Genomic DNA, 13,987 nt, shown 5'->3' on the forward strand with positions numbered 1-13,987 from the left:
TAATCTCTCCTGTTTCTCAACCAGGATTGAGAAACAGTTGGGGTTGGATCTGTTGGCGTCGTGTTTGTTTGATGAGGGTATCTGATATGGTTCGACTACGAGTGAGATATGCTCTGATGTTGGAAATGACTGTGTCATGGGTGTTGTTTTAGGGAATATTGAGTCTGAGAATGGGATCAGATACATGTGGCTCGGCATGATTTGAGATCAACATGGTTAGGGAGTGTACAGGAAAAAACACAACGAGGGTATAGGCGTATGAACTGCGTCGTTCATGATCCTAACTGAAAAGACTTACCAAGAGCATTCTATTCCACTTAGCCAGACTAAAGATACCTAAACTATGCGAAAACTTTTTTCAAGATCCAAGCAATCTTTATCTTAGCCTGAATCAAAGCGCTTCAGTCTGATGCGGATATACCGGCCAGGACCCATAAACCCCTCTTCTTGTGCCTTCATGGTCATGACGGGAACGAATTTTCAACACGACAACGAGAAAGCACAATCTGTAATTAGTAAGTCACTTACAGTAGCGTCCTGTAGCTGCGTGGAAGAGCGAACAGAAAAAAATGGAGGACCCTGCAGAGACTCCACCATGACGATGTGATAGACCATGGATGGAACTGAGACTGGGGTCGTAGCGACTAGGACATTCAATTGTTCACTGGACAAACTGCGACTAGAGAAGCAAAGCAGAAAAGGTCACCTTGGCAGAGATGCCGAACAAAGCCGTTGGCGCATACCGAGAAAGGTGAACGACCTCGTGCATAACGACTCCATAAAATTAAGCCATGTATCTATCGTCAGGTGGGCTGAAAAGAAAATACAGGAGGCTTCTGGTGAGCCGCAAGTGACGAATGAGGGCCGGCACCGGAGTTGGAAAGGCAAGGTACGATCACATGAATATTTCAGGCGAGAAATGCTCCAAATCGTCGAGTCGTGTTTTGAATGGCGTAGGTGATCCACTTGGCATATGCCTTCTTTACCTATAACCGCTACCTTACATACAGTAGGCCAGGTTATGCCATGCATGGACAGGGCATGGATCTAGAGCTGTACTGTATGGATGGTACTGTACTTCCAGTGCAGGCAGACCAAGGTTGGACCGGCTTAATTAAGGTAAACTCGGTGGTTGTGAGTATTGGCCGAGGTTGAGCAATAATATCGTGCATAGAGCCACGGGGTCAGTTCAGAAGCCCTGAGGTCGAGAACCAAAGACATCCAATGACGAGAGGTTCCATGACTACATGCCGGAAACATCAGCTTGAAATGATGAAGCGCGTGGTAAAAAGCCTCAAACATCACCTGTTACCGAGAGAAGCTGGGGGAAGAAAAACCTGGGGTTGAGGAGAATCACGATAGAATGATGCATCATGACCATGACAGTCCAAAAGAACAGTCTAACCCCCCAACATCTCCTCAGGAGAACCCCCAAACTTGGGCATGTGCGACAATGAGCATCGTGTTCAATATTCATTACAGTATGACAATGCTGATCAATGCCAATTATCGTTTGGTTTCAGTCTTTTTTGACAAAAGTCTCCGATCATGATTTGACTAGACCTGTTTACTTTCCTTAGGTACTGTAAGTTAATTAAGGCTGGCTGACGAAAACTCCAAAGCTTCCATGATTTTTATACACACCTACTAACCTAGTAAGTGTCTGACATTGCCCCGCAAACTTTATCGTAACACAACACGAAGACCAAATGCAATGCATTGGATGCACCCTTTCTTTGGGTCTGGGTCTTTAGCTGGGTAGGTTGGCAAGGTGAGGAGTAAGATCAAGGTGCAAAGTATGTGTGTGCGTGTGTGTCGTGTTTCGACTTTGGAGTGTTGGAGGTCTCAAACTTGTTGCTAAAGGTAGTCCTTAACCTGTCTTTGTGTTCTCCTACTCCTCTTCTTACTCCTCCCATAACTTTCCCTCTTTTCAAAGACTTGCCATCTTCGTTTCCAAAGTCTACAAGTAAGCTACAACGCGAAAGGTACACAACCAAACAACATCGAAACACCATATACGGATACTCCTTTTCTCTTCCGCCTCATCTTATCTCCTACTATCCGGGGTGACACGGTGTATGTTACGCCCACCTCAAGGACCCTGCCTTTGTCTCTTCCTTCACCTCAGGTCAACCTCTGCCGTGCGACGGTGACTCGCTGAGGTGAGCCCAGGTACCTCGAGCCCGGCTCTTAGGGACCAACCACCCCCTGGTCACCTGCTTAACAGCCACACCAGAAACGATCCCTAGTTGAGCTCCCTGCTTCTACGTTGTGTACCGGTAGACCTTCTGGACCGTGGCGTGCATATGAGTCTTTGGCTGCGTTATCCTCTTCCGTCTCGTCTAATTTGAGTAATTCGACACCCAGAGGCAAAACGCCAGAAACGCCGGGGAGCCTAAATCGGCCACTTTTGTAGTGGAGGCTACAAGGTGCCTGGGTCTGGGTACAGTACTTACACTGCCCTGCCTACTAACTAACCTAGTCCCGTCGGCTTTATAGCGGGCGCCTGCACAAGCTCCATCTAAAATAACCAAACTAACTGTGCGACGTGCGCCAGGGTATTTGACTACCCCCTTGGCCTCCATCTCTTATTCGGTTCAATCCAACCTTACTCTTCTGTCCACCGAAACAACTGACAAATCTTTCTCTTCAACTTGTCGAGGTCTTTGCTGTCTCAGCACATTCTACGGGTTGTTCCATTTTGCCTCTGTTCAAGACTTGACCATGGGCCGTACGCCGGCCTACATCTTTGTCGTCAGGTACGTTTTCAGCTACCTTTCCAGACCCCTGTCGTCATGATGCATTGTCGCAATCAGATCGCGTACTATGTAGCCCTAGCGCTGCGTATGCGTATGCGTACAGCATGACAGTATGATGTTGATTACAGACCTCAACTGACCTCTATTCTAGGCACGGCAACCGCCTTGACGCTGCTGACAAGAAATGGCATCTTTCATCCCCTACACCCTATGATCCTCCTCTGACCTACGGCGGCTGGCTTCAGGCCAGAGCTGTCGGCAACCAGATCTCCAGTATTCTCGAACAAGCGAAAGACGAGTACGAGACGACTTCCAAAGGCACAAAAAGGCGACGTAGATTCAAGGTCGTCATCCATAGCTCGCCATTCTTACGATGCGCCCAAACATCGATCGGAATCAGCTCTGGTCTTGCACAAACTCCGCATGAATCACCTTACCGTCCGAACGACATATTCGTTTCAGCAACGGGACCACCAAAACACTTCCGATCTACAATACTACGTCTGGATTCCTTTCTCGGAGAATGGCTGTCTCCCGAGTACTTCGAACAGATTACCCCACCACCTGGTGCGGCCCTCATGCTTGGAAGTGCAAAGGCCGAACTCCTACGACGCGAGGACTACAGTGCATTGACATCTGCACCCGCTCCCACTCCAATGCCTCATAGAGGCTCCAATGCTTCTCTCTGGAACGGATCTCCTGCCGCCAGTCCCTCTCTTGGACCCTTGAGATCAGGGTCTGCAGTGGAAGGTTCAACAGGGTCGGCTATGGCTGCGGCTCTAACTGGGCAGCTAGCAACTCAGATGGAAAAGAAAGGGTACACGGTCCCAAAGCCGAACTATGCTATCTCGAGTTCCGGAAAGATCCCCGACGGATTCGTGGCCCACGCGCGTGACGAGTGCGTTGTGGTAGATTACCAATGGGATTCCATGAGAGCTCCACTAGATTTTGGGGATGGCGGCCAACTTGGAGAAGAGTGGACAGACATGCACAAGAGATTTCGACGCGGTCTGAAGAAGATGGTGGACTGGTACGCTACGACTGATGCGCCTGACGAGATGGTAACGCAGGCTGCTGGAGCTTCACAGAATGACACACATGACCCCTCAATTTCGGAAGACGAGGATGTAGAGACTGTTGTTATTCTTGTGTCTCATGGAGCTGGATGCAATGCTCTCATCGGTGCTATTACTCATCAGCCTGTTCTTATGGATGTTGGAATTGCATCCATCACTATGGCAGTTCGAAAACATGATGCCGACTACGACACTCTCCTGGCTGCATCCGCAAGTGAAGCGCCAAACTCTGAACCCCATGTCTCTCCCCATCAGATGTACGATATTCGCATGTCTGCAAGTACAGAACATTTGCGCTCAACAACCTCGACTCCAGTCTCATCCCGATCAACCTCAGCTGATGGTTTCCCTGCTGCTATCCGCGGCCGCAACCCCAGCATCAGCAGTACTGACGGACCCGGCCCACTCATTGGTTCTTTTGTCTATTCCGACCCTATCATTCCCATGGGCAGTCGTAGTGCTTCGGCCAGTGCAACTGTGGGATCGTCTCTACGTCGAACTTCTGGGTCGCAGCGGCCTCTGAACCGAGGACCAGCTCTTACCACCGCAACGGGCGAATCAGGCTCAAGGAGCAAGTCTCCGAGCACTAATACATCCTCGTTCGGCCTATGGACACCTGGACCTTCGTCTCTTAGACTGATGGATGACGGTAGTGATGATACCTCCGACAAGGAGGACTTCGATTCTGTGCTGCCCAACTTCAGCCGTTTTAAAGGTATTCCAGAAGACAACAAGGGAGAAGCCCAAGCTTCTGCTGCCATGTCTACCTCGAACTCATCTACGCAGTCATCTTTTTCTTCACGCTTCGAACTCAACTCTACAAACTCATTATCTATGAGCTTGCCGCCTGCGGCCATCACCTCACTCAGCTCGTTCTCGTTCCCACCAAGTGGAGAGACCACTCCTAAGGCCACGCCCCGAGGCCCTATACTCTCAGCCCCTATCAGAATCAAGACAGATATCTTGCACGACTTCGACAAGCCCACTGAAGAGCTTCACATTGGACAACTTGGAGATGGTCTGGGCGGACTTTGGGGTCTTCCTCGACCTCCTGGCGAGGCCGAACGTTTCCGCGATATGAGTCTTTCAAAACGACGGTGGACGACTACCGAGCGCGCTTAACGCTCGACTCTCTTTAATACCCTACTATAATTGCCCTTTGACAGGATGATGACTCAAATATCCTCTACTCTCGAGGATTAAGGCAGAAAGTTATTTATATCTTCGCCCTATACTATTTCAGCGCGCGTTGCTTCCTGCTAGTCGTTTACTCTTACTTACTCAACGACAGGCAGGTCTGTCTTTTTACTCATGGCATCGGCGAACTGGCGGGATACCATCCACTCATGAAATGGAGCACAGCAATGATATGCCGGACCTATTGGCATTGGGATTGATACCTTGGGAAGGGATGAATTTACAAGGACAACAACATGTTTCATTGAGTTGCTAAGAGTATATTGTTTTACACTTTGGGATCCGGCGCACGGTTATTACGGCGAAAGCGGCGGCAATGTATTCTGGTACGTGGGATAGCGTATAGCGATACCAGGATTATAGGCACAATCGCCGTCAAGAGCCCAAGATTGCTCAAATGTATTTTGTTTAGAAAGTGAATATCAACTCTCATCTTCACTACCTTATTCGGCCACTGTTCGTGACGAGCTAAATAAAACACCTGCCACATGCGTGTGTAATCATATTTTGATTCATCTATGCATCACAACAGAAAGTCAATAACACGATCTAGCTATTCATGATCTATGTGCATAAAACAAATGATATGCTCAGCGCTCAAATTCTGCTCGAAATGCGCATCCACCGCCGATGGGAAAATACAATTCATGTCATGCCCAGCAACCAACGCCATCCATCCGCTGTGACCTTGTCCGATGGTCAACAATCCGTGTCGAAACCCTGAAAAATCCGAAAGCAAGCTTTTGTTATCTATGCCTATATCGCTTTACCTCTCCGACTTTCTTTACAATAACATTTAGCCGAAGACTTTGTTCATGGCCTGGTGAGCCAGCTCGACACCAAGGAAAGTAGCAGCGTTGGCGGGCACAGCACGAGCAAGGGCAGGACCAAATCCAGGGAAGAATGCCTTGACACCACCCTTTCCGTAGAGTTCACGAACGATGCTGCCAACGGAGACGTTGCCCTCAGAGGTCTGCAGACGAGACTTGACCGTGTCGATGGGGAAGACAGGTATCCACATGGCAACTCCAGCAGCAGCTCCAGCGCATGTGATAGCACTCAGGCTGAGCTGACCGCTGGGCTTTCCGGTGAGGGGATCAATTGGTGTCATCTTTCGCTTGATATACTCGTAGGCGGCAAAGTAGGCAGCAGAACCGGGGCCGTCACGGGCAAGAGTAGCAGCGCTGCCGCGGAAGACGCTGCGGATACCGCCCTCCTTGTAGAGCTGACGGACGACGTCGACGCCTCCGTTATACTTGGGCTTCTCACCAGGAGCAAGCTGCTTCTGACCCTGGACTTGGAGGATGACCTTGATGCGCTCGAAAGGTGCTGTGATGGCGGTCATGGGAATGGCGGAGATGAAGCCGGCGGTTGAGATCTGGGCGATTGTGAGACCCTCAGCGGGGACTTCACTGACACCTCGGACGAGTTGCTTGCCGAGGTCGTAACCCCAAAATGACACAGCAACTAGTTGGCTAGGTCAGTAGACGGCAAATGGAGTTGAAAGGGGATTATAACATACACATAGGTGTGACACCGACAAGAGGCGCGCTTACGCCAGCGTAAAGACCTCTTCGTAGACCATCACGAGCAATACTCTTGCGAACAACGTCGACGGCAGAGGAGTAAACACCTCGCTCAGCGGTTTGAAGGCGGACCTTGACAAGATCGAAAGGATGTCCCACTACGACAGCGCAGAGACCACCAAAACCACCAGCTGCAAAGGCGCGGAGCTGCTGAGCGAGGCCAGAAGATGCGCCGGCCTTGGAGTCATCTTTTGGTTCAGGAGCGGGCGCAATGGTCTTCAGCTTGTCTACGACACGAGTCTCGATGGCGGAGTCTGGGGTATCGGCGGAGGACATTGTGAAGAGTTTGGAGGTGGAGGATGACCGGGAAGGAGGAGGCGCTGAGACGTGAGGTAAAGGAAGGGTTTATGTTGGGTTGGTTTTGACAGAATGAACCTCGGAATGTGGAATGTGGAGGACGGGAGTGGGATAAGAAGAGTGTGGGGTGGTCTCGGCCGAGGGGAGGGTGTAGCTTGTAACCAAGAGCTTATGATGCAAGTCAAGTAAAGGTCAAGCTGATACAACAGAGAGCCATTGGGGATATGAAACAAGAAAGAAAAAGTGTAAACAAAGAGAGAGGGGAGATAGTGAGAGTATATTAACCAAGATCTGATCAGGCAACGTCACAGGCGTATTTTCTAAGCTTCTATTCGATCGGTACGAGCTTCACCTGAGCTTCTGCTATGGAGCTTCACGTTTAAGTGCATCCCTTGCTGGATTGTCTACCTTATACAACAGCTAAATAGTAATTATCGATCTTTTTTCTTTTTCACCGGGTAGTACTACAGCTAGTAAATCTAATTCTCCAACTCCCCTCGGTCTTCCGGGGCAATGATCTCTCACTCACCCCCGATCCCCGAGCCCCGGTCCCGGCTCTGTTCGTTTTTTGTTGCCTCGGCTTCGGCTCGCGGGGCGCATCATGAGTTCTCTGTCTTCCCCACATGGAAAAGGACCGAGTTTCGTGGGGTACTAGAGGCCGGCATGTCATTGCTCTGGAAGCTGATGTCAGTTACAATGCAATGCAGTGCGCTGACTGCAGAGCATGCGGTTACACTGCTACAACAGCCCGGCCAGGCGGAATTGAGTCGGGATTAGGGGCTCTGCATCTAACGTTAGGGCTTAAATGAGGTCAAGTGAGGTCATACACCAGATCTTCAGGTCAGATTAGGCTCTTTCAGTTGGAGTAGAGCCCCACAGTCCCCATCTCCTGCATCTGACTATCACATGCAAACCGCAATTCTGTCTCAGATATCTAGACCTTCACTGGTATTGTAGCCTGATCACGAGCTACAGATATAGCAAGCAAGATTTTCGTAAATAGTGATTGAAACCTGCTCTATTGCTGGACATACACCCGTCTTACCCCTCTACTCTAAAGTTTCTGTCCCCATGACGAGAATCCAAGTAAAACCTATTATAATGATACATGTGATCCTCCACGTGCCCAATGAATGACCTTGTTGGCCAATTCCAGGCATTCATAGCCTGAGAACACCAAGACAACCCAACTGGCGATGGTACTGACCCATTTACCAGTCTCTGCTCTTTGGCGGCTACCGTTGTTCCAACGTAATATCCTTCAGCAAATAAATCGACAAACATCTGTCCTTCTTTTGATACAAGCAAGTGATACACTTTGGCTCGCACCAATGCCGCTCCCCTTCATTGTACATTCCCACCTCTTTCAAACGATTTATCCGAACTCGAAACTCGACTTCTAGAATGCCTTCGCCGATGCCAATGTGGGCGTTGCTGGTGGTGCTGGGATTCCTCGTCTACTGCACCAACAGCTGTTGTCTCCTTCTCGTTCAACTTGTACCACAACGTCTGCCCCTTCTTTCAAGAGATATTCGCGAACTCGATCTCGGACGTCTTCCAACGGCGCTCCTCTTGCTGCCACTACGTGAACAACGCCCAATAACTTCCCACCACTGGGGCTAGCGCTATGATCATCCCTCCAAAACTTTGGCGACGAATAGCCTACTACTCCTCTTTGGTTCAGGATACCGCCCAAGCTGTTTCGAAGATTGTACTCTGTATCCTCTGGAATGCTTAGCAGCAGCCGTTTTGCTGACGAGTATACTAGCGGCTTGGATGAAAGAAAGATCAGAACAGCAATAAAGCATGAGGCCAGCGGGTCCCATCCAGCCCATCCCCAAAAGCTTGTCAATATTGTCGATACGATGACCGACACGCTACCCAAGGTATCGGCAAGGATATGCAAGTAAATGCCGTGCATATTCTCGTTGTCGTGGCCATGGCTGTGGTCATGGCCATGATCATGGCTGTGAGAATGCCCGTGGTCGTGTCCATGGTCGTGTCCGTGGTGATGGTGACCGAATGCCATCATTCCAACCAGGTTAACAAGAAGGCCCAGAGTGCTCACGATAAAGAGCTCGCCTAGTCGCTTTGTTTGAGTTCCCTCCCACAGCCGTTCAAACGCCTCAAAGGCAATTTCGACACTGAGTAACCTACACCCAACAAGTTAATAACGGACCTGCAGATGTGCCGAAAGTTACTTACATCAACAGAATACCATTGGCGAACCCACTCAATGTCTCAATCTTGCCGAAGCCATAAGGAAATCTCTGGCTTCGCGGCCATTTGCTCAATACAGCAGCCAGCAAGCCCACCATGAGAGCCACGCAGTCAAAGAACATATGGATACTGTCGCTCAGTAAACCAAGCGAGTCTGTGACGTAGCCATAAAACGCCTGTACAGCCATGAACGAAAAGTTGAGTCTAGACGGATATCTGAATTAACCAAACATTCCAGGTAAATTATATGGTTTCGCTTACGCCATAAAGTAAAAAATACGCCTGGAATCCTTCTCAATCAAGATAGCATTCAAAATTGGAAATCTTGTTGTGTAAGGCAGAATCATCCGGGTGAAAAATGATCTTTTGCCCTTGTCATCATCGTGCGGATAGCCATGATCATGTCCATAATGATTGCTATGGTCATGACTATGTGAGTGGTTGTGAGAATGCGAATGGTCGTGGGAGTGATCGTGGGAATGATCGTGATGGTCGTGATCATGATGGTCGTGAGGAAATTCCGGAGGAGAATAAGTCATGTTGGCCGATTCTGGACCTGGTGTAAGTATGCTTTTGCCTCCCGGTGTTCTCTCTTCTGTCCAGCCCTCCAAGGTGTTTAATGGGGCTGGAGGGAGTTTCTCGCGGGCAATGGTTGCGCTTGTGTTGGACATGCGGGAGCGTCTGTGTCCATGCTTGTGGATGCTCGGATTGTGGGAGTGTGCAGAATGGTTTCCATTTCCATCCACATGATCATGGCTAACATCGTGGTTATGCTCTTCGTCGGGCACTGATGGAAGGCTCCCGTTGGAGAAAGTCGATTGCCGTCTGAGGTTGTTCAACGACGATTGAGAATGACTTCGTGTGTGTGAATGCATATGGTTCTGATGCGCATGCGGCAGAGTGGAGGTCGGAAGGGCGTATGAGGACGCCATGTTGATTTATAGAACTCGGGACGGTTGCTCCAGTCAACAATTCGATCCTGAACTAAGTCACGGAGGCGACGCTCAATGAGGGCGGTGATCGGATATCGGCGCAAGTATTGGCGATTTCAAAGAGAGTCCTTACACCTCCCCTAGGCCAATCGCAACGTCATCAGTCGAGCGTAAAATTGGATTTGTGAAACGGGCGCGTCGCAAGCAGCTGTACGGTATCGGATACAAAAAGGCAAGAGAAACAAAGGTCGTGGGACGTCTAGAATCCTTTTCAGCGTAGACGCGGGAGGCGTGAAGAGCCGTGGTGGTTGTGGCGGACTACAGATAGGAGACTCCAGCACGTGGAGCTAAAAGTGACAACCCGAATGAGCAGCGATCGACGGGTTGCCAAGAGGATCAAGAGCCAAGATGGAAACAGCTGAGAGAGGGAAAGTTAATGACTCGATCGGTGGATTAGAGTTGAGCTATTTGATCCTGGTGAAAATGTGATCTTAAGTCGGTGAAAGAGTTGCTAAGGTGGTATGTTCGCCAAGTCTTGATACCGTTTTGAAGTCACTTGATTGTTGATCTGGGTTTGCTCCTTCCTGATCCTCTGATACATCATGGATTGGCCCTCATGGCCCTGTCGTTTGGCCGGGGATTGCTAGGGGAGGGCCAGTTTTGACTGGCTGAGCGCTGGAAGGTTTGGCGTTCCCCCCTGCATGCGGTTACTTTTCCGCTAAGAGTTAGTGCATTTGCTGCTCTAGCTCGCTTCTTAGGCCTAATGCTATCACACCCCGCAGCAGAGTTGCATCTCATCCCCTGAACTTCATCTTGAGATAATCTCCCGTTGCCCGTCTGGCTGAGTGTATCCGTACATACATATTATGCAAAACATACAGAAAGTATGAGCGCAAATAGGCTAGACAATTATAGGTTCGTAACAAAAACTACAGCTAGGTGCTTTGTGGTATTTCCATCAACTACCTAGCACTATAAGGTACATACATACCTAGTAGGCAAAATTGATCTGTTTGCTTGCGTCACCTAGATTTCTTTGCTTGGCAGAGAGACATAAGCTATGGCAATCGTCACCGTGACTGAGACGAATGTGTTGCTTGTTAGACAGCATATTCACTCCACTACAGCATAAGAAATTTACATTTATTGTATTGGATCGAAGTTAGATCAGAGCAGTTGGTGATGCCTCATGAAAGTTGAGAGTGGAATAATTTGCAAAGCCTTTTCGTTGGTCGACAGCAAGACGCCTTTTTTCCCCTATCAACTCTACCTTGCCTTGTGCGTCAATACAATGTTTATTGATCTCTATGTTTGATCGTCTTCTGGGATCAGCTTCAATCGAGATCGCTTTGTTTTGCTCTCTTGCCTTGTCTTTCTTACCGTCGGCACCTGTGCATCCTGGCCTGTGGAACCTCGAATCTATTTGACCAGTGAGTGCAAGGTGGCCTTGGCCTCGGTCAACACAACTCCAACAACGCCCATAACTGGTTGCTGCGGGCACCACCGAAAGGATTCATATTAGTCTCGACGCCATGTTATGATTGCCGATTCATTCCTTTATTGATATGTCAGCCGCTTTTATTGTCTCCGTCATTGCTGGCGCTCTCAGCTGTGTCTTCCTGGTATGGCTGATACGTGGTCTTGCGATTCTTATTCCTACTCGCCATCAGCCATCTCAGAACCCTGAAGATGATCATATTCAGATTCTCGTCGTCGGCGACGTGGGACGTAGTCCTCGCATGCAATATCATGCTTTGAGCGTTGCAAAACATGGTCGCAATGTCGATATCGTGGGCTACAAAGGTATCATATCATTCCATCACCTGAATATCATGAGTTATGTGCACAACCTAACACTAGGTAGAAACCTCAAGACACCCCGATCTTATCGGGAATCCTCGCGTTACTATGTATGCACTCCCACCACAACCTGAGGTCCTTCAATGGGGTACATTGCCATTCTTTCTCAACATTCCTCTCAAGGTTTTATGGCAGTTCTGGGGCTTGTTCAGTACCTTGATGTACGAGGCTCCTGCTGCAAAATGGATCATCATTCAAGTAAGTTAATATCATACTCACGGTCCTTTTTAGCTTCAAAGTAGCTGACAACCCCCCAAGAACCCTCCCTCAATTCCAACTTTTCATGTTGCACTCTTGGTTTCCTTCCTACGAGGCAGTAAGCTTGTAGTGGACTGGCATAATTATGGCTACACCATTCTGGCACAAGGGAAGTGGTATGTTAAGCCATTGGTTCCTGTGTACCGTTGGTATGAAACCGGCTTCGGACGCTATCTAGGAGATGTCAACCTTTCTGTCACCGATGCTATGGCCCGTCAGCTCAAAGAGAAGCCTTTCAACCTGAAGCGTTCTGTCCTCACACTTCATGACCGACCTGCCCAGGTGTTTCAACCTATTCTTTCTACTACAAAACGTCTGGCCTTTTTGTCTCGACTTGCAGAGACTAAAGACATTGCCAAGGATATTGTCGATGGAGCAGTACGGCTCATCGTGAGTAGCACCTCCTGGACGCCAGACGAGGACTTTGGTCTGCTCCTGGATGCTCTCGTCTCCTATGCCAGTTCCGCCGAGGCCTCACCCATCCTAGCTATAATTACCGGTAAGGGTCCGCAAAAAGAACTCTACCTTGAAAAAATTAAGACACTCCAGGAGGGTGGTAAACTACCTGGCGTTCGTATCTTAACAGCGTGGCTTTCCACCAGGGACTATGCTTCACTTCTTGCTTCAGCAGACCTTGGCATCTCGCTGCATAAGTCAAGCTCGGGCGTTGATCTTCCCATGAAGGTGGTGGACATGTTTGGTGCTGGTCTCCCCGTCGCAGCATACTCGGCTTTTGAGAGCTTCAGCGAGCTTGTCAAGGAAGGCCAAAATGGTTGTGGTTTCGAAACTTCTTCAGAATTGGCGGAGATTCTCGCCAGACTTCTGAGCTTTTCTGGACAAGAGGAGTTGGCCCGTTTGAAGAAGGGTGCAGTTAGTGAAGGATCTCTGAGGTGGGATCAGGAATGGGACCGCGTAGTTGGCAAAGCCATTGGGCTTGTTGGTGAAGAGAGCATTTAGATATTGCAGCTCAAGAAGGAATTCAACGACGAAAAATCATCATAATGTTCCTGCGCAACAATAGGAAGGGTCACTATTGCATTAATGGTTCAACGCTGATATAAAATACGCCCAAGGTTCCATGACATCGCTTGAACGCTGATGACTATCGCAAGACGTTCCAACCACCTAACGCCAACCCACATATGCTTTGCACTCCCATGATACTCGCATATATAGAGTACGGCCCTACATCTAATCCTCTCCCAAGCTCTCCCTCACGCACTTTCTGCAGCGTCTTCGGAAATCCTTGTTCTTACCCTCCCTCTCCTCGCGGAACATACGTGCAGCCTCCACGTTAGCAGGGCTCTCATCGTTGGGGCTATGGAAAAGACTGATGGTGCTGAGAAGAATAGTTTCGGGTGTCTGGACAGGGCTCCAGCGTTCAGAGGCTGCTTCGTAGCCATATTCGTCTTCCTCGGGAGGATGGAGGATAGAAATGCAGAGCTTGCCGTTTTCGTAGATATTCGGATGGAAAGGAATGGGGTCTTGAAATGTGAGTGACGGTGGCATGTGAGGGTAGCTCGACGGAAAGGATAGACGAGCCCGGAAGTTGCCTCCTGGAAGTCGAGGTCAGCGTATGTCAAAGGTCATGAGGGGGAAGCGAGGTCGGGCTCTGGTCGTACCACCGTAGTATTTGCAGTCGTCGCTAATCATGAGCATCACCTCCCACTCAAAGATGTTGTTATCGTTTACGAGGCCGCATGAGATGCCTGGAATATCCTTGCCAGCCTGCATCTCTTTGAGTTGTCGCTTGAGCAACGAAGCTGCTGGAGCAGAACTAGCGGCCATGATGTCTTTGTGGA

General features: G+C 49.3%; 5 protein-coding genes across 5 annotated transcripts; 2 read left to right on the plus strand and 3 right to left on the minus strand.

The window, feature by feature from the left end:
* Positions 1-2,724: 2,724 nt before the first annotated feature.
* FSUBG_3588 (phosphoglycerate mutase) lies at positions 2,725-4,957 on the plus strand (the record flags this gene model as incomplete). The annotated part of the gene is made up of 3 exons (XM_036681484.1): positions 2,725-2,759; positions 2,839-2,850; positions 2,911-4,957. 3 exons carry the CDS (start codon positions 2,725-2,727, stop codon positions 4,955-4,957), a joined length of 2,094 nt encoding a protein of 697 aa, XP_036540952.1.
* Positions 4,958-5,828: 871 nt separating this feature from the next.
* FSUBG_3589 (solute carrier family 25 member 46) lies at positions 5,829-6,894 on the minus strand (the record flags this gene model as incomplete). The annotated part of the gene is made up of 2 exons (XM_036681485.1): positions 5,829-6,499; positions 6,555-6,894. The coding sequence occupies 2 exons, from the start codon at positions 6,892-6,894 to the stop codon at positions 5,829-5,831; spliced, it is 1,011 nt and encodes a 336-aa protein (XP_036540953.1).
* A 1,420-nt stretch (positions 6,895-8,314) lies between these two features.
* FSUBG_3590 (zinc transporter) lies at positions 8,315-10,067 on the minus strand (the record flags this gene model as incomplete). Its single annotated transcript, XM_036681487.1, has 3 exons — positions 8,315-9,068; positions 9,121-9,339; positions 9,397-10,067. 3 exons carry the CDS (start codon positions 10,065-10,067, stop codon positions 8,315-8,317), a joined length of 1,644 nt encoding a protein of 547 aa, XP_036540954.1.
* Positions 10,068-11,632: 1,565 nt separating this feature from the next.
* Positions 11,633-13,142, plus strand: FSUBG_3591 (beta-1 4-mannosyltransferase; the record flags this gene model as incomplete). Its single annotated transcript, XM_036681488.1, has 3 exons — positions 11,633-11,870; positions 11,932-12,125; positions 12,186-13,142. The coding sequence occupies 3 exons, from the start codon at positions 11,633-11,635 to the stop codon at positions 13,140-13,142; spliced, it is 1,389 nt and encodes a 462-aa protein (XP_036540955.1).
* Positions 13,143-13,376: 234 nt separating this feature from the next.
* On the minus strand, positions 13,377-13,973 carry FSUBG_3592 (ubiquitin-conjugating enzyme E2; the record flags this gene model as incomplete). Its single annotated transcript, XM_036681489.1, has 2 exons — positions 13,377-13,741; positions 13,808-13,973. The coding sequence occupies 2 exons, from the start codon at positions 13,971-13,973 to the stop codon at positions 13,377-13,379; spliced, it is 531 nt and encodes a 176-aa protein (XP_036540956.1).
* Between the last annotated feature and the right edge of the window lie 14 nt (positions 13,974-13,987).

This window comes from Fusarium subglutinans (assembly GCF_013396075.1).
Source record: "Fusarium subglutinans strain NRRL 66333 chromosome Unknown NRRL66333_c0000030, whole genome shotgun sequence".
NCBI classification, from domain to species: Eukaryota; Fungi; Ascomycota; class Sordariomycetes; order Hypocreales; family Nectriaceae; genus Fusarium; species Fusarium subglutinans.